We start from the raw sequence: 27,154 nt of genomic DNA on the forward strand, positions 1-27,154 counted from the left end.
TGTATGATTTCTTTTTAAAATTAAAAAAAAGTACAGAACAGACTGTCAGAGGACTGTGAGACAATATCAAATGATCAAATGTAAATTTAAGTGATACACCAGAAAAAGAAGAGAGGTGAAATTGGGGAAGAACTATTTGAAGATTTAATGGCTGACCATTTTCCAAAATTGATGAAAGATATCAACCCACAGATTCCTAAATCTTAAAAACCCCAAGCAGGATAAATACAAAGAAAAAAACTACAATTAGGCATATCCTAGTCGAACTATAGATAAAATCTTTAGAGTTAAAAGAGAAAATCTTATAAGTAGCCAAAGAAAAGAAAACATTATCTTTAATACGACAACAAAAAGAATGATGGTTAATTTTCATCTGAAACAATGAAATCCAGGAGTCAATGGAATGACATCTAAAATGTTGAAAAAAAAAGTACCATGCTAGAAGGCTATATCCAGTATGGTATAGGGAAAGAAAGGTTTCTCAAACCAAAGCTGTGAGAACTTACTGCCAGCAGAACCGCTATAAGAAACACTAAAGAAAATGCTTTAAGCTAAAGGGAATTTATCTCAGATTGAAGCCCAGAACTACAGGAAGAAGAAAGAACTCCAGAAATGGTAACTATTGAGGTAAATATAAAAGTATTTTCTCTTTTTAAAATTTCTTTAAAGACTTGACTGCCTGAAGCAAAAATAATATGCATTTATATGGGATTTATAAAATATGTAGAAAAAGTATATGACCATACCTTCAAAGGACAGGGAAGGGAAACTGTTGCAAGAATGGGTCAATTTTTTTTTGTTTTGTTTTGTTTTGTTTTTTGAGACGGAGTCTCACTCTGTCGCCCAGGCTGGAGTGCAGTGGCGCGATTTCTGCTCACTGCAAGTTCCACCTCCCGGGTTCACGCCATTCTCCTGCCTCAGCCTCCCGAGTAGCTGGGACTACAGGCACCTGCCACCACGCCTGGCTAATTTTTGTATTTTTAATAGAGACGGGGTTTCACTGTGTTAGCCAGGATGGTCTCAATCTCCTGACCTCGTGATCTGCCCACCTCGGCCTCCCAAAGTGCTGGGATCACAGGTGTGAGCCATCATGTCCAGACAAGAATGGTTCAATTTTTACCTTGTTTGTAAAGTGGTATAATATTAACTCAAGGAAGATTATTATAAGGTTGTATGTTGTAATATCTAAAATAATAACTAAAAATACCTCAGAGGAGTACAACAAATATAATATCTATTCAATATTCACACCTGGGTAAGATGGGCATTGCTACTTGATTTACAGAGAAAGAAACTGAGGCTTGGCTAAAGCTTTGCCCTAGGTCACCAGATAGGGATATAGGTACACTAGAACTCAACCCAAGTTTTTAGACCCCCAAGCCCAGTGACCCTTGTGTCATTGAAAGATTCTCCCTGTACAGGGGTAGATAATAAATATTTTAGACTTTGTAGGACATAAAGTCTCTGTCGCAACTACTCAACTCTGTTAAAAAGCAGCCACAGATGATTTATAAACAATTGAGCATGGCAGTGTTCCAATACAACTTCATTTACAAAAACAGATGCCAGGCCAGCTTTGGCCCACAGGCCATCGTCCACTAATCTCTCCATTATTCCACTGCCCAGTGGTTTTCAGTTCTGGCCCAGAGAGGGCCATTCTGATCCACAGCCAAGGTCCAGAACCACCAACACACCCAGTGGGTTCTATCTGGTTTAAACACTTGGTTGTCCTCCCCACTCCTCTCCCCTTCCTGGTTCCCATGGGCTCTGGCCTCAGCATTTTGGTAAATAGAAATGTTCAGTCCTTCTGTACTCTCACCTCAGGGGAAATATCCCAGCGAAGGCCAGGGATTGCTGGGCCCCATTACTGAAACACATTGTACTTCCTCAGCTTTCCAATTTTCCAGTCTTAAAATAGACCCACAGTACTTCCTCCGGCAGCTCCCTCACTCCCTCCTCGCAGCTGTCTTTGCTTCCCTGTCCGGCTTCTTCGCTTTTGGGGTCAGCCCAGCTCTTGGCCACCAAGACTTGAAAACACACGCAAACTATTTTGCAATGGGCTACTGTGTTCAGACGATGCCCCACGGCTGATCCTCAACAATCAGTGATTCTGTGGCAGCCAGAGAGACCAGAGCCAAAGTCTTAACTGAAGGGCCAAGCAGGAAACCCTCCAATTGTTACCCTTTTGTTCCCCATGAGGAGAAATCTCCAGGCATCATGTAGGGCTGCTCAGCAGTTTTCAACTTACAGAATGTCCCCAAACTATTTTCAGCACTGTTTCCTCTCAGAACTCCCACCCTACCCACCAGCTGGCACCCCCGAGTCAACTGTGGAATTAAAGAAATCAAAATCTCATTTGTGTTTCACTAACTTGAGGTCACAGAGCCGGCGTAGGGTCAGAATCAGAATTAAAGCTTTTCCTGCACCGCCAGCTTCACCCAAAAGTCTGTAACCATTTCCTCCGCCCCAACAACATTCATTTGGGCCAATCTGGAGGTCAGGCTTTTAGCCCATCCTGACCAGCTGCTTAGGACTCCTAAGGTCAGAGGCACTGCAGGGAAAATTCCACTTAGGGGCTGAGGAACAAATCCACTGATCACCTCCATCGCATGTTTGTAAAAATGAGAAAAGCTGCCTGTACTGGGCAGTCAGTCCCACGGGCATGTGGCTTGGGCAGCAGGTCGGCCACCAACTTCGGCCCCACTGGGCCTCTTGTCTGGGTGACTTTGTGCAGTGCACAATCTATACAACCACACCAGGGGCCTTGCTGATGAAGTGGTTTAGGGATTCTAAACTCTGCCCACCCTCCCAGAAAAAAAAAAGTGCAGGTACCTTTATGGCCGGTATATAGGAACACACCACTACCCAAACCCACTGGTTGACAGGACATTACTATGCTCCCCTACTGTACATTGTGTTAGATTCTAGAGACTCTCCATCATCAAGGTGCTGCTCAGCCCTCAAGGAAGTAGCCTAGCAGGGAAAACAGACACCAAGACGATTTCGGTACAATGCTATCTTAGGAGTTTAACTCAAGGTATTAAGTAGACTTCAATGGACAATTATCCATATTTCATTAAATCAAAGATCTCATTGATTTAAAGGTGCATGTACCACACACACACAACAAAAAATGCTGACATTAAACTATGGCACGGTGTTCTCTTATTACTTAGATTTTTAATTCTATACTTATGGAACTATATCTTTCAGACTTATTTAGATTATTTTTAAATTTAGATTATTATTATTTTTAGACAAAGTCTCACTCTGTCACCCAGGTTGGAGTGCAATGGCGCAATCTCCACTCACTGCAACCTCTGCCTCCCAGGTTCCAGCGATTCTAATGCTTCGAAGAGCCTCCTCCCAAGTAGCTGGGATTACAGGTACGTGCCACCATGCCTGGCTAATGTTTGTATCTTTAGTAGAGACAGGGTTTTGCTATGTTGGCCAGGCTGGTCTCAAACTCCTGACCTCAAGTGATCTGCTCATCTCGGCTTCCCAAAGTGCTGGGATTACAGGCATGGGCCACCATGCCCGGGCATTATTTAGATCAATTTTACCATATATCACTATGATACATATATAAAAAGGAAAATACAAGTAAAATAAGTTGGTTAAGGCATGGCTGAAATTTGTTCACATTCAGAACTCTTCTGAATCACTGTTTTACAAGAGTTGTGATGTCCATGTCTTCTATGCTCTGATCCTTCCCATCGTCACGAGCACTGAGGATGTGGCATTTCCTAACAAGCTGCTCCACTCTTGTCTCTGGGATTTTCTTCCAAGTTACCAGTGACCATTGTGCAAGATTTGCAGCAATGACATGACAATTGTTCCCTTTAAGAACACATCTTGACTTCAGAGATGCTAAACTTGAGAACTGTGCACTGGTGAGACAGATTATCCAGCCGTGGGGAGGGCAGGTTGGTTCTGCAGGCTCCATGGCAGCAATTGAGAAGCCAGCTGTAGAGTCTTAAACCTCCCTGTGCATAGCAATTGCAACAAGATGCTGAGAAACTGTATTCAAACTCCTCCAAAAATGGTGGTTTGTTTCTCATGAGGTGATCAGGTTCCCTGAAGGAGGGACTGGGGAGGCAGCTGAGCATCCCTGGACTAGAAGACCTCTGAGGGCCTCTGCAGCCCGAGTCCCATGTCCTTGTGATGGTTACAACAAAGAGATATAGAGCTGTGGCCTTTCTTCTCCTGCCTTCTCACCACCTTCTGCACGTGGGCAGAGAGGTAGCCATCAGGGAAGCAAATGGGCACTTGCCTCCCAGAGGCCTCTCCATGGGCCATGCAGGGCGAAACACACTCTGCTGACTCACTTCAGCCATCATACCCCAAAGTCTGGCCCCAGGGACATGCCTCCTTGGAATGGACACGTTCTCAGTCTGCCCTACCTTGAGATCCTATCTTAGGAGATTAACTCAAGGTATTAAGTATCTTAGGAATTTAATTCAATTTCCTCCGGAGGATACAAAGCAGGTTCAGGCGTGGTGGCTCAAGGGCACACAGTGACCCCTTTCTAGTCAGGCCCCCTCAGCTGTAGGCTCTGGACCCCTGAATGAGCCTGCCCTCCTGGCTCTCCCCACAAGGCAGCACCCTCTACCCTAGTAATGTGCTGATGTTCCAGTCCTGGTCTTTCCCTCTCCAGCATGCTGCCAGGGTCTGTCCACTGGCAACACTGCCCCATCTGCCCCTTCTCTCTCATTCCACAGCTCTGCCCTCACCCAGAGCCCCAGCCATTCCCTGTCTGCTCGGGGGCTGGCCCCAGGTGAGCTCCTCACCACCTTGCTCTGGGCACTGGCTGGGCGTGGTGGCTCACGCCTGTAATCCCAACACTTTGGGAGGCTGAGGCGGGTGGACCACCTGAGGTCAGGAGTTCGAAACCAGCCTGGAGCCTGGCCAACATGGTGAAACCCCGTCTCTACTGAAAATACAAAAACTTAGCCGGGGGTGGTAGCAGGCGCCTGTAATCCCAGCTACTTGGGAGGCTGAGGCAGGAGAATTGCTTGAACCTGGGAGGTGGAGGTTGCAGTGAGCCGAGGTCATGCCATTGCACTCCAGCCTGGGTGACAAGAGGGAGACTCTGTTTTTGTTTTTGTTTTAAAAAAAGGTTCTGACCTTGCCTCTCTGTAACCTAAACCCTTTCAGTGATTGTTCAAGGCACACAAGGAGCTAGCCAGGAAGAGCGGGGAAGGGTGTTCTGGGAGAGACCAGCCCCTGGGAAGGCCCGGAGGGGAGATGGAGTGATGGTCCCTGACACCTGCTTGTGCCTCCTGTGTCTGGACTGGAGAATGTGTGGTGAATGGAGAGTGGAGAATGTGTGGTGGTCCAGGGCCTGGAGAACAGGTTCATGAGATTGGCAGGGGCCACATTGTTCATGAGGGTTTTGTGAGCCGTACTGGAGCTGGGCATTCTAGGGAAGGCCCTAGAGGGACCATTTTCCAGAATGAGTGTAGCTCTTCTCAGACTGTAATGTGCATTTGGGAATCATCCAATGATCTCAGTATAACGCAGTTTCTGATTCAACAGGTCTGGGGTGGGGTCCAAGAATAAGCATTTCTAACAAGCACCCAAGGTGATGCCCATGGTGCCGGCCTGGGATCCCCCTGTGAGTATCTAGGGGCTGCAGTGAGTTGTCTGACTCCCATAATACACTAGCCAGGTGCATAGGGGTTCATTCATTCATTCAAATACTTATTGAGCACCTATGGTGTGCCTGAATGGCAGTCTAGGTCTGGAGATATAATAGATGATAAAACTGCTGTAAATAAAGCTGCAAAAGTCCCTGCCCTCATGATGCTGATATTCTGGAAGGGAAGACAAATGATAAAACAAGACACAGGAAATTAAGCAAAATATACTGCTATTTGCTAGGGGGTAGGGCGTGCTGGGGTGGGGTGGTATTTTATGCAGGATGGTCAGGGAAGACCTCACTGGGAGCAGACAACAGAAGGAGGAGAGAGTGAGCCATGTGGGGAAGAGCTCTCTGGGTAGAGGGACAGCAGGTGTGAGGTCTTGAGGCAGGAGTGCGCCCTGCCTATCCAAGAAGCAGTGAGGAGTGAGGTGGGGGAATGGACAGATTGTGTCTTATTCAACTCCAGATATAATTTGCTTAGCACACCACAGAGCAGTGAGGCTGATTCAAGGTTTGTAATAGCTTGTGGGGTTGTGGCAGCAGGTGCAGGTGAGCACAACCCTCTAGGTGACCTGGTGGTCTTTGTCCTCCCCTGGACTCTGCCCTTGAGCCACTGCTCAGGCCTGGAAGGGTAGGCACAGGCACACACACACCCTGGGGGAGCAACAGACAGTCACAATTCCTATCTCTTGAACTGACCCTTGGGTTTCAGGGAGAGATCAGCACCTAGAAAAAAAAAATGAGATGGAAGACCCCTCCATCCCACTACCATTGTCTCTCCCTGACCCCCAAAGCCAACCTTGAGCCTCAGCTACCCTCTGGGAGGCCTTTGTTTGTCACTACCTCTCACAGGCCCCAGCATGGACCTCGATTGAACCTGAGCTCCACTGCAGCCCCCAGGGAACACCCGCCCCACCTGTGGTCACTCAGTAGTCTTTAAAATTTTTATTGAGATAGGGTCTCGCTCTGTCACCCAGGCTGGAATGCAGTGGCGTGATCTTAGCTCACTGCAGCCTCCACCTCCTGGGATCAAGTGATCCTCTCACCTCAGCTTCCCGAGTAGCTGGGGACCACCACACCTGGCTAATTTTTAAATTTTTGTAGAGATGGGGTCTGACTATGTTGCCCAGGCTGGAACCCACAGTCATGAGTGGCCACAGGAAAAGGAAGGGCTGCAGGAAGGGAAGCCCATGAGAATCAAGACCAGGCCTCTGACCTCCTCCTCTCCCTCCCTGGATAGCCAATGCACCCCACAGGACTGCCTCAGGACTCATCTTTTCCTGGCAGGCCAGGGAGACTGGCAACTCCTCTTCCTCTGGAGGCTGCTCCTCAGGGCACTGGAGGATGGAGAGAGGCTGCCTCTTCCCTGTCCCCATCCCCATCAGGATACAGCACTGGCTCCCAGGCTTACCCAGGCCAGGGCGGGGCTTCTGCCGGAGCAGAAGGGAGGCCAGGTGGCCTCAGGCAGGTTACCTGATATTGCCAAGCCTGTTTCCTCATCTGTAAAGGGAGCACTCCTCACACGTGGCTGGTGAGGATTCAATGGGATGAAACACAGCCTCCTAAGAGTGCTGGCTGACCGAAGAGTAGTGTACTCACTGCGTGCCCTGTGCTGTCCGGAGCCTGTTACACACACATTGCTTCAGTGCACCCTCACAAGGCAGAGGTTGGAGCCATTCTCTCCATTTCACAGAGGAGGAAACGAGGCACAGAAAGGTTAAGGAACCTGCAAAGATCTCATGGTTCAGAAACAACAGAGCCCAGACAAGTTCCTGAAAGCCCCCTCTCACCCTCTGGGCCATCTGTCAAGCTCAATCTGTGGCACAAAGGGAGTACATCCCTGTCTGTACAAACAATCAAAAAAAATTAGCTGGGTGTGCTTGTGCATGCCTATGGTCCCAGCTATTAGGGAGGCTGAGGCAGGAGGATGACTTGAGCCTAAGAGGTTGAGGCTGCAGTGTCACGACACTGCACTCCAGCCTGGGTGACAGAGTGAGACCTTGTCTAAAAAAAAAAAAAAGTAACACTCAATGTACCACGGCCATTACATATGATTATTATTACTATGCTTTTTATTAATCATACAGAAGACTCCCACCAGAGGTGGGTGCTGTCAGGGGAGGGGCGCACCTGTAGTTGGAGGCCTCAGGTGGGGTAGCCCCATGTGAGCACATGTGGAAATGGGGGCAGCCTTCCTGTTTCACTGTCCACTTTGGCCCCAGGCCCAGGCACTTCCCTAACAGCTGTGACTCTGATGAACTCTCAAGACTAAATTGCCCTCCCCACCTCCACAGCCACATGGTGTGAGGCACGTTCTTCTGTCAGGCAAAAATAAATTACCTTCCCCCAAAGCAGGCCCTCAGTTGTGTGGTGTGTATGAATGTGTGGTATGTGGTGTATACGTGTGCATGTGTGTGGTGTGGTGTGGGTGGTGTATGGTGTATGTAGTGTGTGTGTGGTGTGTGTGTGTGTTGGGGTGAGGTGTGAGTCTCTTAGACCAGAGCACAGTGAGGCATCTGGGGAAGTGTCACATTTCCACCCTGAATGAGCAGCCATGACCTTTTAGGAGCAGGAATCTGGAGAATTTCCCAGGTTTCCTGCAGGGCATCTGGGAAGCCTGACTTTCTCTACCTTTCAAAATGTCCCAACACCCCCTAAAACAAAATACTCCAAACTGTCTCACAAACCAATGTGTTAGCCTCACAGAAGAAAGAAGGTGGGGAGAATTGGAGACCAATAAAGAAACCCTCGGAGTAAACCCGGTATTTTATAAAATGGCACAAAGCACGTCCGTGACTTCACACATCTCCATGCAAAGTCTAGAGCATGGGGCAGGTGCCATCCCAGTTTGGCAGGCAACAAGAGTCTGTGATTGCTCTATTTTAGACTCACAGCAGCTGTCACAGATTTAGAAGGCAAACAGCTGTGACTCAGGAGTAGCTGCAAAACAAGGTGGTTAGCAGACACCTGAGATACTTAGAAGGTAACTTAGGTGTATACTGACAAGCAACAATTCGAAAACAAAGATTGTCCATGTGGCAGAGGCAGCCAGCTGCTCTCCAAGATCAGGCTCCCCTTCCCTCCTGCTGAGTTGCTGCTGGGAAGTGGCTACCCAGCCCCTAGCAATTGGCTGAGGCACGTGACTGAATTGTGGCCAAGAGGAAGTGGGCAGAAGTGATGTACACTGTTTCCAGACCTGGCCAAAGCCCCTGTGACACTCCACCTCTCTCCCCCTTATCTGCAGGCTGGATTTGACGTCTGGGGCAACCATGAAAGCCACAAGCTGAAGACGATGTAGTCTACACAAACCCTCCGTCAAGCTGGAACTGAATGGAACAGAACCTCCTCCCCTGTTCCCTTCTCCAGAGGATTAGACTCATGGGAATGAGAAATAAAGTTTGCTGGATCAGACCACTGACATTTGGGGGTTTGTTATGGCTACATTAGTTATCAGCTGATAATTAAAGCATGTTTATTGCTGAAGATGATTGGTAGACGAGATATTAGCAGACCACTAATTATTAGTGCATAACTGGTAATAATGAAGTAAATGATGACTAAGAGGTCTACTACATTCACTCAGAGGAAACTGACACCGAAGATGTTTACTGATGACTCTGATGCTAGTAGTTAATTAAAATATTAATAGAAAACTAAAATATTTCCTGGAAACTATGATGTTAACTGATAACTAAGAGTTAGCCGATAACCAATAATGGGGATATCTGGTGACACTTGCTTTAGGTTCACTCTTCACAGCTCTCAGCCTGTCTGTGCAGCGGCTGCCCTCTTGTGCGCTGACAAGTGAGTCTCTCTCTGAGTTCACCTGACAAAGCCCCTCTGGCCCACTCTGGCCTTGATGATTGACAAACCAGACCCAATGAATGGCATCAATCTTTGGGTGCCTGCTTCCTCTATGGATCCCACAGTGTAAAGGATACATTATTCCTTTCTACACCCCCGCGACAGTGCCTGAGGAAGGGGAACCCCTCCCCTAAGATCTAGTTCTCCTCTGAGTTCTGAGGGCAGCCATGAGTATGCAGCAGCAGATGTGGTGGGTGAGGCCTCCCTTGGATGGGACCAGGGCTGAGCCCTCCTCAATTAATCCCAGATGGGGATCTTCTATTGTTTGTGGAAAGGATGATCTGCGGAAGACACAGATGGGGCTGCTGTGATGCCAAGGAGTGCTTATCATCGGGGAGGTCTAGAACAGGTCTCCCCTCTCCCCTCTCCCCTCTGTGAGGATTTTCCTCACAGTAGGTGGAGTTGAGCAAAGATGGCTTCCTGGCTTCTAGGTCCCAGGGATGGTGTCCAAAGGAGGCTCTGTCTGCCAGGGGTGATGGCTCCCTGGGAGCTGTCAGTCCCAGGCTGAGAGAGAGCCGACCCTACACGCTGAATTGGGTGCCTCAGAACTTCAGGGATGCATTCAACCAGGGGTGTGCCCACAGTGAGCCAACCTTCCCAGATACACATGAGGAAGTGTGGTTTTGGCAGGCTCTAGGGCATTTGGGGAACAACTGGAGAGAAAGCTATAAATAAGGACCATCTGGGAAAATTCAGGAGGTTCAAGGGCTGGTTTGCATAAAGGTCTTTGGGAACCAGTGAGGTGGAGCAGAGTGGGATCATGGCTCTGCCACCTTCTTATGTGTGGTCTTGGGCAAGGCTCCTTTATGTGGCAAATCACTTAGAACAGGGCCTGGCCCATAATTAGTCCTCAGAAATGATAGATATTATTGTTGTAATGTCGGGGGATTGCAGCCCATGGCTCCTGTATACAGGGTGTCTGTCTTAGATGTGCTCTTCCAGAGGCTGAATAAGAACGGAAATTCAAGTTCAGGGCTTAAGGCACAGGGAGATGAGTCATGGGGCATTGGGTTCCAGCAGTCCTGGTTACCACCTCCCCTCCAGGGCCTCATTATCTCTGCACAGCTGCCTCCAGCCCCTCATGTGGACAGGCTGAGGGAGGGCAATGGAGGCCTGGAGTGAGGTCATTGGGCCCACCCTTGGATCTGAGGCCTCTGCCTACAGGACTGGCCTTTCCCTGGCTGCTCCAGGCTCTCCCCTCCCTACCAGCACCGTCACCAACCACCCACCCGCCCTCGGGGGATTTCCCTACTTGCTCGTTGTTGGTCACCCCAGATTCCTTTCTCCAAGCTCATCAGCTTGGATGAGAGCCTTTAGCCACCCATGCTCTGAGTGTCAGGCAGGGACCCAGCCCACGAAACAGCTGTTTTCTGCTTGCTCTTCTCACAGGAAGAAAGAGGAGGGAAAACTCTCCTTTTTGTCTACCCCCCTGCCTTTCCTTGACTTATACGGTCCAGCTGGATCCGCCAGTTAAGAAAGTTTACCTCCTAAATTAGCTGGGTGTGGTGGTCCATGCCTGTAATCCCAACTACTCGGGTGGCTAAGGCACGAGAATCACTTGAACGCCGGAGGCAGAGGTTGCAGTGAGCTTAGATTGCACCACTGCACTCCAGCCTGGGTGATGAAGTGAGACTCTGTCTCAAAAAAAAAAAAAAAAAGAAAGAAAGAAAGTTTACCTCCTGCACTACACTTTGCCTGATGGTAGTACGGGGAAGGGGGTGCTCTACGTGGAATGAGCACAGATTGGGGGTCAAGATACATCATCACTTACTGTCACGGTCTCAAGTTTCGTTATCTGCAAAAGGAGGTGATAATGCCTCCTTTTTTGGTCTTATCCACAACCTGGAATCTGTCAGCAAGTGAGCAGGAGAGTTCCATTAGGGGAACGTTGCCTTCTGTTCTTCTGTTGTAAGGTTGCAAAAGCCTAAGGCTGAGATACAAGAAAGGGAGCTCCCCACACCTGCCCAGACTGAGTAACTGCGTGAGCAGGAACTTCATGGGGGCTGCTTTTTGTTTCTTTGGATTCCACTTCATACAAGGAAAGGAGCATGTTTTCCTAGCTAGGATACATCCTCACAGGCAGCTAGATATCCTGCCTGGGAGAAGAAAAGAAAAATCAAGGGAAACAGGTTCTTAGCTCATTTAGAGCTTCACAAAATTGTACATTTTGATGTTTTGCCTCATGAAGTATTACTGAAATACTTCATGGCCAATAAAAATGAGAAAATGCAAAAAAATAGAAGGAAAAAAATAACTTGTAGGAGTCTCAGCCTATGATATGCAAGCAAATTTCCTGCTCTCAATTTTCTTTGTAAGCGTTGAAAAAAAAAATGGTCAGGATTGCATTGTGCATGTGTCTTCCTTGATTCATGAGAAAATTTCCAGGCTACATGTTTTTGAAAAACCATCTGTTGCTGGCTGCCTTGCCTTCCATTGACTGGATGTACCCTGCTTTTCTTAGCCAATCCCCTGAAGGTGTGCATTTAGGCTGGGATGAAATATGCCTGTACTGTTTCCCAGCTCACTGTTTTAGGGTCTTAGGATCAATTTTCTTAGGCAGACAGCTGGCTCCTATTATGGTAGCATTTGCCATGGAGCACCACTTTCCCTGGGCACAAACTCTGTTCTCTTATTGCCCCAATAGAAATAACCCTGATACCCGCCCACGAGTCTACGTCTTCCACTTGCTGGATGACCTTTCCCCCCAGCTCTCTGGAACTAACCATATGCTCTTGGCCTCTCACCCACCACTGCCCCTGTAGAAAGGACACCACCTCTGTGATTTCCCAGGTTTACAGGCTTTCCAGGAGGGAAGCCCCAGCCATACTCTGCTTAAAATGCCAGTGGTTTTGGGAGCCATCTCACCTGACTGTGTACATCAAGCAACATGGACAATTAGGTGAGGGGACTGGTAGACATGGCAGGGAGGCAAACGTGGAGGCCAAAAGATGTGGGCTTGGATCCTGGCTCTCCTACTTATTAGCTGTGAAAACTGAGCCAATTATTGAACCTCAGAGCCTGGGTGTCTTCTTTTATGAGAGAATAATTCCTTCCCTCTAGAGTTTTTATGGGAATTAAATAAGATAATAATATAAGTGAACCTGCTGAGTCCAGTTTCTGACCTCATCAAGACAGTCAATAAATGGCTGAGATTATTCCCCACCACCCCATTCCCAGGGGTCAGAGTTTTCTGTCCAGTTGTTCCATTACCCATACTCTCTATGTACTGATGAGCTCTTGTTTGCAAAAGCTTTATCCTCTTGGAGCAATTTCTTCAGAGCCATGCTGGTGTCAGCCAGCTGGTCAGTCTAGCAGCCTTGAGGCTTTACTGGTCCATTGCTCTGATCAGATCACATGCAAATAAAGGGCTCCCTTCCCTCATCTTGTTCAAGACCACTTAGCTTACCCTAGGAAAGAACAAGATAATCAAACAAAAACACTCACTCCTCCTTCCTTGTACCAAGTATTTTCATGGGCTTATATTTAATCCATATTCACTGCCATGTGCAATGAGACTGAGTACATTCAAGTCAGCTCTAGCACTCTAGACTTCTGGCCCCGTCTTCCCTTTTGGTCCTACTCTTGGTCCTGGACCAAACTTATCCCCGCTAACCTGAAGATTAGGAAGAGGAAGAACTAGATAGAAATTATGGTTCAAGTGCATCAATGTGTCCAGTGGTCCTCAAACTTTGCTGCCCATTAGAATCACTTGTGGAGTTTTAAAGATTCCTGATGTTCAAGCCACACTGTGGACCAATTAAATTGGAATATCTGGGCATGAGGACCAGGCAGAGTATTAAGTCTGAGAACCAGTGACTTAACTGCTGTTGCTAGTTTGCCTGTATCAGTGTTGTCTACCATGGACTGTAAGTTCTGGAACAAGAAGAACCACATGTATCCCACTTTATAGCATTCCATGTGGAGTCAGACACACAGCCAATGCTTCTGATGATGATGGAATACCTCAATCTGTTTGTCATTAACTCTGAAATTGGAATATGGTGGATATTCCAGGATCACACATATGTCCTGAAGTCATAGATGATAAACATTTTATTACACTAAAAAAGTCATCTGTTAACTGCTGAACTGCAGGGGGACCACATGTGAGGCTACTTCAGAAAAATGGCATCAGATAACATATATAGATTTCTGGCATTACAAAATGGCTAGATTCTCCCCTACCTTCCCTCATTAAATATTAATCAGTGGCTTAGGCCAGTTCTAGTGGGAACACTTAATTGCTGACTTCACATAAAACCAGGATTAGCCTAATGTGCCAATGACATGAGTCCATTCCTGGCCATCTTCCCAACAGCCAGACTGCTGTGGCTTGGACACCGGAGGCAACACCTGGGGGGCCTCAGTTCCACTCCTCTGTGGTGAGCTTGTTCTTCCTAATAACTGGCTCTGGGGTCAAATCAACAATGGTGGCATTGCCATCTGGGGCCCACATGAGCCCTCTGGGGCCTGCTGCATCCCTAGTGGGCTGCGGTGGGGCTCTGAGGTTGGGGAACAGCAGCCTGGAGCCTGGTTCCACTTCACTACACAGCAAATTGTATACCCAAGGGAGTGGTCATGACTTGCTGCTCCTCATTCATGTGAGGAAGTGGTACCTTGCCTGGGATCCTGTGTGTCAGAACCACAGCAGGCCTGGGAGGCACGTCCAACTGGGGTTGGGAAGGACAGGCCTGCATGACAGAGCTGGGGAGTGGTGGGGACACAGGCAGAGGAACCAGCACTGCCTGCCTTTTGATTCAAAGCAACTTCAGAAGTTCCCTGTGTCCATTTCCACATATTGGTTATTTGAACATTTCCTAAATGACTTCCTCATCCAGCCTGAAGGCAAAGAGACCATTCACCACCATCTGGAGGCTCAGTTAGCAGTTCCAAGTGGCTGGCACACTGCAGCTGAGTCCTGCAGTTCCTCAGGCTGGCCTCAAATTCCCCAGGAGCACCTAAGGCAGAGCCATTTCCCAGATCCGCAGGCTTCCTGGCTGCTCGAGGGGCACTGTGCTTCTTCCTGTCCCACCAGCAGTGTCTCTGATGGCTTCCCATAGGATCAGATGGCCTCCTCCACCTGTAGTGTGGGTGGGGGGTGAGGGGCAGGCCGTCTGACCCCCTCCTCAGTAGCTCATATTTCTCCTTTGCCCAGCTCACCTTCGCCCCAGCACCAGGCCACACTACAGAGGCACACTGTTGACTGCAGTCTGTCACAGGACCGACGTCAACAGTCAAGACATTTGTCTTTTCCCTTCCCCTGGGCCAGCAGACATCGCCCCCTCATCCCAGGCCTGGAAGGAGGTTCCTCAGAGGCCCTTGTGGTAGCTGCAGCCTCCTGGCTGTCAATCTTGCACCAGGAAGTTGATGAGGGCAGTTCTCGGGGAAAGGAAGGACTTCTTGATGCTTCGCCCTTGCAAAAGCCTGACACCCAGCTCGCTTTGAAGAACAAATTCGTGGACTTTGTCCTGGTCCCGGGCAACTTGTTGGGGCACAGGAATTTTGCCACAAGCTTTATTGTTGATCTGAGAAGGAGAAAAGCCAAGACAAAATATGAGGAACATCCTCAGAGTGGCAGGCGGCCCAATACCAAACCTCCTGCCTGTAAAGGGCATGGCTGCATTTGTTTAGGAGAAAGGAATAGAGGTGGAGAAAGGAGGAAGTCAGCACTCTGCTTCCCATAAGGGAAAAATGCAACCAGCTGAATAGGATTAATGCCTAGATCTGCAAAAAGAGACAGACACTGAGACTGCATGTGAGTGCCTGTACGTGGAGTGAGGACTGCCTTGCATTTTCTGAGCACTGCTCCCATACACAGCTGTGGTAGAGATTATGTCAAAAAGCCTCAGCATGAGATGGCTTGGGCCATTTCCAGGTAGAAAGGGATTATTCTGTCATCGGGGCTCAAGTTTAAGTTCAGATCCAGGTTAGAGTGAGCTGTCCCCTCAGATTTTACCTAGGTCTCAAGTGGACCAAACAGTTGACGGTTTCAAGGGGGACACAGTCAAACTTCTCTCTCTGCTGACTGGCTCCAGAAGGGGGCGCTCTAGTGTGACGACTTAGAAATTGGACCCACATCTTGTCACATTAATCACTGTTTCTCGCTTAACATGGATCAGTACAGTTCCAGACACAGGTGGGTATTCACCGAATATTGATTCAATGAGGGAAGGTGATCACGTGGCTCAGTTTCAGAAGTCATGCTTCCAAATCCTCAATCCCATTGCTCCGAAATCTACACACACATTACTTTCACTAACTCTTGTTTTTCACTTGGAAAATATAGTCACAGTCTTAGGAAAAGTTACTAGGAATAATTTCTCAAGTTTCAACCAAAGCACATTATCAAATGTCCCTAATCACCCACTTCATTTTTTCAGATTTTTGCAGAACTTGGTGGCATTTTTATTGTCTGCATTAGCCTAGGTCACAGGGAGAGGACAAATAAAACACAAAGTCGTGGCATATTATGAAATACTGTTTTGAAAGCGTGAGGCTCCATGCTGCAGTGTTTTAAAGCGTTCTGAAGCTGGGGAACTAAGTGTGGGGTGTGAAGGACTGTGGCCCCTCTGCCCTGGTGTTTCTGAGCCATTAGAAGCTGCCTTCTTTCAAGGCCACATGCTCGGCTGGACTGAGACCCTGGAAGAGACCTCCCACCTGTCACCCAAGAGCCATGCCCCTAGTGAAGTCCTGGGGTCCCCAACAGGGAATTCTCAGGACATGCAGTTGTTAGTGAATCATGTCTTTCCTCCTATGGAAGAGCAGCCCAGGGCAACATCTCCTCTGGGCCACCACCCACAGAGGGGGTGCTGGGCAAGGGGGGAGCATGGTGCTCTCATGTGGGGAGATTCAGGTTTGACTCTTAGGCCTGGTCTTACAAGCTGTGGGATCTTGAGCTTAGGTTTTTTTTTTTTTTTTTTTCCCCTTAAGGACAGAATTCTCCAGATTCTGGAGTGAATAACCTGTGTAAAGGGACCAGCTCACTAAGCTGCACTCCCTCTGCCTTTGTCAAGAGTGCTGGCCAGGATAGAAGGAGCTGGCTGTGGGATGTCCTCTTTGACGCATGGCCTCAGCACAACAATGACCCGTTTCTAAACCCTTCGAGCTTCCTGTGCTTTGCTGGAGCCGGGCAGGCTGGTCCTAAGTCATCACTGGTGACAGCCTGTCCAAGGGACCTAAGTCATTCTTGTCCACAGCTGGGGCTTTGGGGGCAGGGCATGTGATCTCTGGATGTGGCCATGGTGCTCTGAGTCTTTCCCATGCTGCCTCGGGCACCCTCACACGGTTCTGGCTCTCCGGGCCTCCCCTGAGTTGCCTTACCAAGGCAGTCCCTTCAGGGTGAGTAGGTGCCAATCATGCTCCCCGTCTCTGGCATAAAGTGCCAATGAGATGGGCAGAGAAGTCAGGTTGGGACTCAACACTGAGCCTGAGCTTCAAGGGCCCAAAGAGGAAGAAGCACATTGACATCACTTCAAAAAGAGGCTGCTATGCTGTGGGGCTCTTGCACCTCCATCTTTGGAGAGAGCCTAAGCATGACTCTCCTGGACTTTTCTGACACCTGCCGGACAGGGCCCAGGCCACAGGTGTTCCTCCCACTCGAATCCATCACCTGTCCCCATCATGAGGGTAGCCTTGCAATGGCTAATAACAATACAAGCTTCCATTTGCTGAGCTCTCACTCTGTGCCAAGCATTGAACTATGCAATTCACTTGTATGAACCTGTGAGTCGATGCATGAATATCCCATCCCATTTTACAGATAGGGAAGCTGAGGCACATGAAGTGAAGTCACTTGTCCACCTAGGCTCCACCCCAGGCAATGGTAGAGACGGGATGACCTGACACAGCCCCTCTCTTTCCTGCTCACACACCCTGGTAGCCCCCTGTCCTCTGAGGGGTGGAGTCTGGCCTCTGAGGAGGGGACACTCCCTACCTTTAGCTTTGTCTCCAGCACTGCCCTGTGCCCTCTGCTCCAGCCCCTCCCTGGCTTAGCCCGGGTCTCTGTGGGCCTGCCCCCTATGTTTGTTCCCGGTATTGCGGCACCCTTTTCTCCACTGGGGAGAGGCTCCTCCTCTTTCAAAGCCAAAGCTGCCTCTCCTTTTCCTTATGATGTATTTTCTGATTCTCCAACTGCCAGAAGTGGCAACGCTGATGCTAGCAGCAGTCACCATTCAGAGTAGATTCTGGACTAGCTGTGTGACCTTCGGTGAGTTATTCAGCCCCATCCTGCCACCATTTCCTTGCCTGTAAGATAGGGTTAGTCACACATCTGCCTGTCTGTGAAATGGGGATAACAACAAGCCTGCCTCACAGGGCCACTGTGCTTAGTAAATAAGCTCACACCTGGGAAGTTCCAGGGCAGAGTGTGGCCCTGGCTCGGCGCTCACTCTGTATTAAGAGGATTTTGTCATTAGTGCATCCAGAAGCAGGCTAAGCACTTCCTGGAATTATCCTACCTAATTCTCTCAATAGCCGGATAAGGCAGGCACTGTGTGTGCCTCCATTTTATAACTCAGGAAACTGAGGCTTAGAGGTGTTAAATATGTTGTAAAACTGAGACTTATACCCAGGATGGCCTGACTTCCAAGCCCTTACATAAACTGTGTGTGACAGCTCATGTGCCCCCAGACCTTTGTTCCAAAGTGATAAGGCGGTAGCTCTTGTCTCTGTATCCCTGGTGTGGGCAGAGCCCAGCATGTCATAGGCACAAAGAACATGAGCACAACTGAACTGAATGACATTGAACTGCGCTTGCAGCCTGTTTCTGGCCAGGACACAAAGTGAGATCACACGGAGTGAGAACCCAGCCTGGGTTCTCAAGCTGGGTGCACCTGCAGGGAGTCTTACACATGCTTTTAATTTTAGGTTTGCATTTCAATGATTATCTAAAATTATTTTTACCAATGATCAAAACTCAATTTCTTTTCTGCAGTGGTAATTTAAGATAGATATTTTCAGACTGAAGCCCTCTCTTTTTCTCAAGTTAGCATTTCTCAACCGGGCTGAGAACAAGTTCTCAGGGATGCATGAGATATTTATTTCTCATAAACATTACTCAAATTAAATAAATTTCTGGGCTGGGGCTGGGTGCAGTGGCTCCTGCCTGTAATCCCAGCACTTTGGGAGGCTGAGGCAGGCAGATCACTTGAGGTCAGGAGTTTGAAACCAGCCTGGCCAACATGGTGAAACTCCAACTCTACTAAAAATACAAAAATTAGCTGGGCATGGTAGCACATGCCTGTAATCTCAGCTACTTGGGAGGCTGAGGCAGGAGAATTGCTTGAAGTGGAGGTTGTAGTGAGCCAAGATAGTGCCACTGCACTCCAGCCTGGACAACAGAGTGAGAGAGACTCTGTCTCGAAAAAAAATTCTGGGTTGGGTGTGGTGGCTCATGTCTGTAATCCCAGCAATTTGGGAGGCTGAGGCAAGAAGACTGCTTGAGCCCAGGAGCTTGAGACCAGCCCGGGCAACAGAATGAGACCTTGTCTCTATTAAATAATAATAATAATCATAAAGAAAGAAAAGAAATTTCCTCCATGCCACAAGGATGGTTGGTTTCGGTTTTGAAGATTTTTGGAAGAAGCCTGCCAGGGCACCCTCACATCCTCTTCCCTTGGGGGTAGGGTGGCAGAGAACACAGTGCCAGGGGAGTTGGTGCAGAGACAAAGGGGCTGTGAAGGAGCCCAGTCTCCTGGGCAAAATATTGTCTTTCCAAACCTCCACCTTCCTGCTGGGCCTTGGGTCTGCACAGATGCAGAGGGGCCAGGGCCTGGCTGGCCAACCTCTGTGGGGCTATGCCCTCCCTCAGCCCCTAGGTGGGTTTGCTCAGGGCACTTTTCACAATTTGCAGCCATTTTATTTATCTTACTCTTTCCTTTTTATTCTTCCCTATCTCTCCCACTACGCTTTAAGCTCCATGAGGGCAGGGAACCTGTCTGTCCCATCTTGATTTTGTATCCCCAAAGCACTATGCCTGATGTAGAGTCAGACTTGGTAAGCATTTGTGAATAAACCTGGGCAAGGTGGGCCAACTTCACTGAGCCTGAGTTGTCAATTGAAAAAATGAGAATGGCAACGCCCACATTTCAGGGTGATAAGAGTGAAATGACAATTTTGAATGTGAATTACCTGGCCCCATGTGTGGTTCCGGGGAGACATGTGGTTCAAAGTCCACTCCCTGCCCTCTTTTTTTCTTCAGACACATCAGCATATTTAAGAGATATTCACCATAAATGTGTCTCATTTAATAAACTGAACAAATGTAGAAAAATCACATATAGGATAAACTATAGGGGGTTACTTGCTCTTAGAAAGGGTTTAAACAATAAACTCCTCCTATGTATTTAAAATCACCAAATTTTCAAGTAAAAATTATGGAACCTTTCTGAAATATGTTTCACAGGTATTACTCCATAGCCACCCACCTCACTGTCACCCTTCCCCAGCCCCCAAAAGTCCCCAGGAGCATCCGAGTAAATTGAGAGTGACTGAAACACGGTCGACAGTTGGAAATGAAGACAATGAGAACCTGTAAGGCGGGCCAGGTTTATTACTCCCCTTTCCAAGCCCTTGAGGGCCATGAGAGTTTTATGCTCACATGCTTCTGGTGTGTGGTGACCTACAAAACTGAGGGTACTGGCAAAGGAAAGACAGGCCTTTGTGCCTTCTGGTCACAAGGTGTGGCTGAGGGCTGAGCTGAGTGAGCTAGAAAGGCCTGCTAATAGACCTCTCAAAACCACCACAGTATTTAGGGGCCACCAGCAGGGCAGGGACTGCCGGATTCTGGGGTTGAGGGGAGATACTTACCAGAACTGCCATCTGGACGACCTCAGGCTCCTGCAGGAACTCCGGGTCCACGGCAGGCCATGCCTGGAGCAGCACACTGACGTCCCAGGTGTAGTGGGCACAGAGCTTCCTCGGCACCAGCGCCAGGCCTGCAATGCCGAGGCACAGAAGGGTGGGGTCACTCTAAGAACAGGGAGGCTTATAAGAGCAGGACCAAAGCTTCCATCCCAACACAGCCTGGCTTGGAGCTGCGTGAGGAGCCGGTGGGAAGCCACACCATGGCTGCCGGGTGCTCACCACTTTGGCCTGGTTTATAATCCCAGGTTGTTGGGTAGCTTTTGTTTTTCACAAATGGCATGCAGAGCTGTAAAGATGGATGGATATACCATTCTAAAGTGTGCATTTGGAAAAATAAGGCTGCTGATTTGAACAGGTCATCTCTCTGAAGTTCTGCTGGTGAAGGAATGCCTTTGTGCTACCCTGAGAGCTGATTCCAAAGTATTGAGCAGCATTCGCTACCTATCTTGCTTATGCATTCTACGGTCTGAGAAGGCCTCCCAACCTGTTCTTTTACTCACAATTACTGGAGCCAGGATGCAGTGAACAGCAGGACACTCCTCACCATGTGCAGAGAGATCCTAACCTTCCTGCAAACTTCCTCTGGGGAGTGGAGCCCTCTGTTTACTGGAATAGAAGGAGCTTTCCTTGGCTCAGGGTGGGCCAAACATGAGGAAACACTGAGGAATGAAACCCTCTCAAGCCCCATTTCCCAGAGTGCTTTGTGCCGCAGCCCCCAAGAAGAGGTGGCACTAAGGATAGCAGAGGGCCAGCTGTCCAAGTGCAGCTGCAGTGGTCAGTGCTCCAGGACTTTAACTAGGGCTCGTCCTAGCAGGGAAAGCTTTGACTTAAAAGCCTCTGCTGTAATCTCAGCACTTTGGAAGGCCGAGATGGGAGGATCACTTGAGGCCAGGAGTTTAAGACAAGGCTGGGGAACACAGCGAGACCCCATCTCTTAAAAAAAAAAATTAGCCGGGCATGGTGGCTCATGCCTGTAATCCCAGGTACTTGGGAGGCTGAGGCAGGAGGACTGCTTGAGCCCAGGAGTTTGAGGCTGTAGTGAGCTATGATTCCCCCACTGCAGTCCAATCTGGGTAACAGAGCAAGACCCTGTCTCATAGATAGACAGACAGATAGATAGATAGATAGATAGATAGATAGGTAGGTAAATAGATACATGCAAGCCTCTGTTGATTTCATGAGTATAAGAGATGCCCCCAAAGGTACAGGGAATACACACCACAGAAAAATAGATCCCTGGGCAGAAGTGGGCAAGTGAATATGGCCAGCATGCCCATTCTGGAGCAGTGCCCTGGCAGCTGCAGTCCTCACCTGGGAATAGCTTTTCCACTGGTGGTGGAGGTAGAACTGGCCCTTCGACACCTCTCCCTTGTTATTAGCCCTGAGACTAGTACAATGCATTAGAGGGATAGGTCTATGGCTCAGGGTATGGGCTGAAGCTGAGTTTGTGACAGAGGGAGTCAATTCCACCAAAACCAGCCCCAATAACACTGGGTTGTGAATGACAACTTTTTGTTTTATCTTCCTTGATGACAAATGTAGTGTACACACTCCTTGCAGAAAATTTGGAAAGGCCCAAAATATAAAAATAAAAGTCACGTTCACCCAGATAGCATTTTTAACTTTTTTTTTTTTGAGATGGAGTTTTGCTCGTTGCCCAGGCTGGAGTGCAGTGGCGCGGTCTCGGCTCACCGCAACCTCCGCCTCCCAGGTTCAAGTGATTCTCCTGCCTCAGCCTCCTGAGTAGCTGGGGTTATAGGCACCTGCCACCACGCACGGCTAATTTTTTGTATTTTTAGTAGAGATGGGGTTTCATCATGTTGGCCAGGCTGGTCTCCAACTCCTGATCTCAGGTGATCCACCCGAAGCACTGGGATTACAGGCATGAGCCACCGTACCCAACTCCAGATGGCATTTTAAACTTATTTTAAAATATAGTAATTTAATGTATTTAATAACTATTTGTATATATAAAGCAACTCTACAAAACACCACCACCACCACAAGATCATGCTGTAAATACAGTTTTGCATGTCCTTTTTTCCCATGTTTTAAAATGATATTTAATTTCATGGCAAAGAATGACACACAATTATATATATAATAGGACCCTAGTTTAATAAAAATTTTATATGAACAGATTGGAAGGAAATAGTAATAACATCAGTTGCAATAAAATAGTAATACCATTGGTAGTAAATAAATCAAAGTAGTATCTCTGAGGAGTAGAAGTATGGGTAATTTCTCTTTGTTTCTTTTTTTGAGACAGAGTCTCACTCTGTCATCCAGGCTGGAGTGCAGTGGTAAGATCTCGGCTCACTGCAACCTCTGCCTCCCAGGTTCAAGCGATTCTTGTGCCTCAGCCTCCTGAGTAGCTGAGACTACAGGTGTGCGCCACCACGTCTGGCTAATTTTTGTATTTTTAGTAGAGACAGGGTTTTACCATGTTGGCCAGGTTGGTCTCAAACTCCTGGCCTCAGGCTTTCCACCTGCCTCAGCCTCCCAAAGTGCTGGGATTACAGGTATAAGCCACTGTGCCCAGCCTTCTCTTTCTTTTTTAAAGACTATGTTACAGATTTTCTACAAGGGATATTTTATTACTTTTTTAATTTGAAAAAATATTTAATTTTTTCGTCCTGTGAGATCAGTTTAAGATTTTTCTTTTAGTTTCTTTTCATGATTTCATTTTCTTCTCCATTTAACTTTCAAATCTATTAGTAACTTATTTTGTGTTTACTGCGAAAAAACATTATTTTAAAAAAATAACATGGTCAACTTTCCAAACCCAATTTGTTGAATATATCTTCCCTTCCCTATTGGTTTGTGATTTTTCTTTCAAGACGTATTATACCAGGGACTGTTTCAAAAACTGTTCACTTCTGAGCTACTCAAAGTGCCTGTTTGCCATAAGGTAAATAAGTTGGGCCAGAATGTAAATCAACACATCGCCTCCTTCATTGAGAGGGAAAAAAAATGGTAGCCTAACTCAGTGGTGTTCTCGGTGACGCAGCTGACTTATGAGCTAGCACAAGCTCCTTATCTTGTTGTGGACTGGAACTGAGAGTTCCACCGACTGCTCTGACTTGCACTGTCCATCAGTCCATTCTGTTCTGTTGACCTGTCTTAGTTCCTGTGCCAGTGCCACAGCTTTACTTGTTGTAGCTTTCCATGTTTTACTACCTGGCACTCTTGCTGTAACCCTGTGTTGCCAGTCAGCCTGAGGGAAGTGAAGACTCCTTAGGAGCTGAGGATCATGTGGTATGAAAGACAGATTCCTGCTGCCCAGATGGCTCCTGTGGCCCGGGGCTTTTGCACTTACTAATGAACCTATTCTGTGTCTAACAGATGTGCCTTTTGGCAGAAGGAGAAAGAAGATTCCTGCTTGTTCCTCAGATGGAATCCTATTAAAACTCACATCTGAATATCAGACGGAGGTCACAGAAGAGAGATCATCACTTCTTTTAGTGAGCTGGCCCTGTGTGGCTTGTCTTGTGACCCAGCTGCAGCGGGAAGATTTCCAAAACCTCCGTATGGCAGTTGTACAGGATGCCTGGGAGATGAAAGGACCTTGGACACAAATGTTCTGGGCAGAAGCTGTTACAAATTCCACTTTAAAAAAAATGAGGAAGCCCAGCCTTCCTGGAGAAGTCAGGATGCTTATTTATAGTAGCCTGGGCCCCTGCCAACATTTCCATATAGATGGGAGTGGGGCCATCCTGTTCAGCAGTGAGGAACAGAAACTCAGGACCCTGGTTTTTACGTAGCGTTTTTGCCTCCTTGCTCATTTTAGGGAAGTAAAAATACCTAACACTTGCGTGGAAAATACAATGATTCCTTTACGTGGTAATGCCAAGGGGAGAGGTCAGGTGGAGAACTGGCCTTCAGGACACACATGGGGAAAATCTAAACACAGGCTGGGAAGTGGCAAGGCCCTAGCACGCAAGCCTACCTGACAAGGTCGGCTATGGCCCACAGCCCACCCCCTTCCTTCCCCTCCTCTGGGAGAGCTGCTGTTGCAGACTTTCCTGCAGAATAACCGACACAAGCCTCCTCTCCCCACTGAGAGGTACTGAGGTCGCCATGTCACCATGGCACCCCAGAGTGATCACGGCTTCTGTGGATGGCAGTCCTCTCCTGGTGGCCATCTTCAGGCCTGCCTCCACCTCATCTCCCCACCCCTGCACTCATAGACACACCAGGGGGGAAGACTGAGGGACTCTGCGGCGTCTGATCCCCACTGTGCCTCATCTAGCCTTGGCAATTCCAAGGAAGTGAATAGGAAGTGAGGCCACTTTGCTTTATCTTTTACCCAGAGAAATAATTTCATTGACATTATTTTGAAACAGCGACATCTACACAGCACACACATTCATGTATAAAAAACTATCAGAGCATCAGTGGGTATCTTATTCTCCCCTGTAATTATCACACATACTTCTACATGACTTTTACATTTATAATCTTGTTGAAGTTAATGAGGACAGTGTATAGAGAGCAAAACACAATAGCTACATTTCACAACCACTTTTTATAAAAAGCTACAAAGAAAGTCATCCCAAATTATTTTATGAAGAAAAATAGATTTGTGGACTGAGACCTCAAGAGGAAGAATTCCTTCAGAATCCCTAAGGGAGATAAAGGCTCTCCTTGCTGTGCTCTCAAAATTAAGGTGCTGATGGATTACTTGGAGATCACGAGTCACACACCAGAGGCAAATATCAAGAAGGAAAAGTAACCATAGAAATATAAAAATGGCCAGAGAAACAGAAATGTTAAGGAGATCTTACTTATTTTAAATAACTTGTATTTTGGACAAGGGACTAATCTCAAAGAGGCACACAAAGACACACACACACACAAAGACACACACACAAAGACACACACACACACAAAGACACACACACAAAGACACACACACACACACACACACACACACACACACACACACACACACACACACACACACACACACACAGCAAAAGAAGGACCATCACCCAAATGCCCATCACTACATTCACTGGTTAGGACACCCTATCTCTGTTAAAAAAGAATGGAATAGTGTTGATACAGAACTACTCTAAAGAACAGTAAGAGCAAAAAATGTTTGTATAGGATGTTAAATCTGTATAAAGGTAGACATGTCACATCCATCCATCACATTCTTCTGTCAGATTAAACATAGCATTGGTGACAAAGGTTCTCTGGGAAGCAACTGAGTGACAGCTTAGGACACACTCTCTTGTAATGTTGAATGTTTTACAAAACACGTATAGACATGCTTTTCAATTTAAAAATTAGGTTTTGCTTTGCTTTAAGAAGCCCAGAGAGGCACACTGGAAACTGGACAGATTTTCTGCAGATGGTTGTAGGCACTTTTCTTCAGAAGCTGGGCACATACAGAAGTGAGTTCACTCCCCAGGAGAAGTGCCCTGAGGGCAGGCCAGCCAGGGCTCCGAGTGCTCCTGCAGGCACATTCCACGCACTCTGCCACACGCAGCAGGAGGAATGCCTGCCTCAGACAGTAGTAAGATGAATGGTAGGATCTGGTTAGGTGTGTGTGTACGTGTAGGTGTTAAAACCTTCTTCAGGCCAGGTGTGGTGGCTCACACCTATAATCCCAGCACTCTGAGGCTGAGGTGGAGGGATCACTTAAGCCCAGGAGTTCAAGACTAGCCTAGGCCCTTGTCTCTACAAAAAAATAAAAAATTAGCCAGATGTGGTGGATGCCTATGTCCCAGCTCCTCAGGAGGCTGAGGAGGGAGGATCACCTGAGCCTGAGAGGTTGAGGTTGCAGTGAGCTGTGATCATGCCACTGCACTCAGCCTGGGCAACAGAGTGAGACCCTGTCTCAAAAAATAAATAAATAAAAATAAAAAAATAAAACTTTCAATTGGAAATAAATTCCTTCCTCCCTTCCTTCCTCTCTCATGGTCTATACTATTTTCCAAAATTAGAATCTCAGCACTCAAGACTTATGAGTTTAGAAAGGCAATTAAAAAAATCCTTTATTCTGCAATAATTATAGATTCACAGGAAGTTACAAAGAAATGTCCAGGAGGTCCTGTGTGAGGTCCTGTGTACCCTTCACCCAGCCTCCTCCAATGGTCACAGCTGGCATGATTATATCACAATATCAAAACCAGGAAGTTGACATGAATGCAACCCACAGAGCTTATTTGGATTCCATCAGTTTAATAACTAGTGTGTGTGTGTGTGTGTGTGTGTGTGTGTGTGTAGCTTAGCATAACCATGTGTAGCTTCATGTAACCACCATCAGTTAACACAGCCAAGAGCCAGAAGAGTTCCATCATCACAAGGCTCTCTAGTGCCACTCTTTTACGGCCACCACCTCCAACTCCTAACCCATGGCAACCATGAATACGTTCTCCATCTCTACAATTGTGTTATCTCAGGACTGTTATATAAATGGAATAATATGGTAGATTGCTTTAGTGATTAGCTTCTTTCAATCAGCATATTCCCCTAAGATCCATCCAAGCTGTTGCCTGTTGGGTCATTTTTGAGGATGGTGAAATTACGTCTCCAATACGAGCACCACCAAGCAGCTCGCTGTTTGGTGATTTTCTTTCTTTCTTTTTTTTTTTTTTTATTGAGACAGATTCTCACTCTGTCACCCAGGCAGGAGTGCAGTGGTACAATCTCAGCTCACTGCAACTTCCACCTCCCAGGTTCAAGCGATTCTCCTGCCCCAGCCCATCCTGAGTAGCTGGGATTATAGGCATGTGCCACCATGCCCGGCTAATTTTTTGTATTTTTTTAGTA

The 27,154-nt window shown here is 47.6% G+C and overlaps 1 protein-coding gene across 5 annotated transcripts in view; it reads right to left on the minus strand.

The window, feature by feature from the left end:
- Window positions 1-12,958: 12,958 nt before the first annotated feature.
- The window catches only part of LARS2 (leucyl-tRNA synthetase 2, mitochondrial), a 161,864-nt gene continuing 147,668 nt past the window's right edge, over window positions 12,959-27,154 (minus strand). For 4 of the 5 annotated variants that reach the window (XM_009239114.4, XM_009239113.4, XM_009239111.4 and 1 more), the window contains 2 exons: window positions 20,315-20,442; window positions 13,544-15,033 (listed from right to left, as the gene is read on the minus strand). In XM_009239114.4, coding sequence (XP_009237389.3) covers window positions 14,854-15,033; window positions 20,315-20,442 — 308 coding nt within the window. In that variant the 3' untranslated portion in view covers window positions 13,544-14,853. 5 annotated transcript variants of the gene reach the window in all.

The sequence above is a fragment of the Pongo abelii genome, chromosome 2, assembly GCF_028885655.2.
Source record: "Pongo abelii isolate AG06213 chromosome 2, NHGRI_mPonAbe1-v2.0_pri, whole genome shotgun sequence".
Lineage (NCBI taxonomy): Eukaryota > Metazoa > Chordata > Mammalia > Primates > Hominidae > Pongo > Pongo abelii.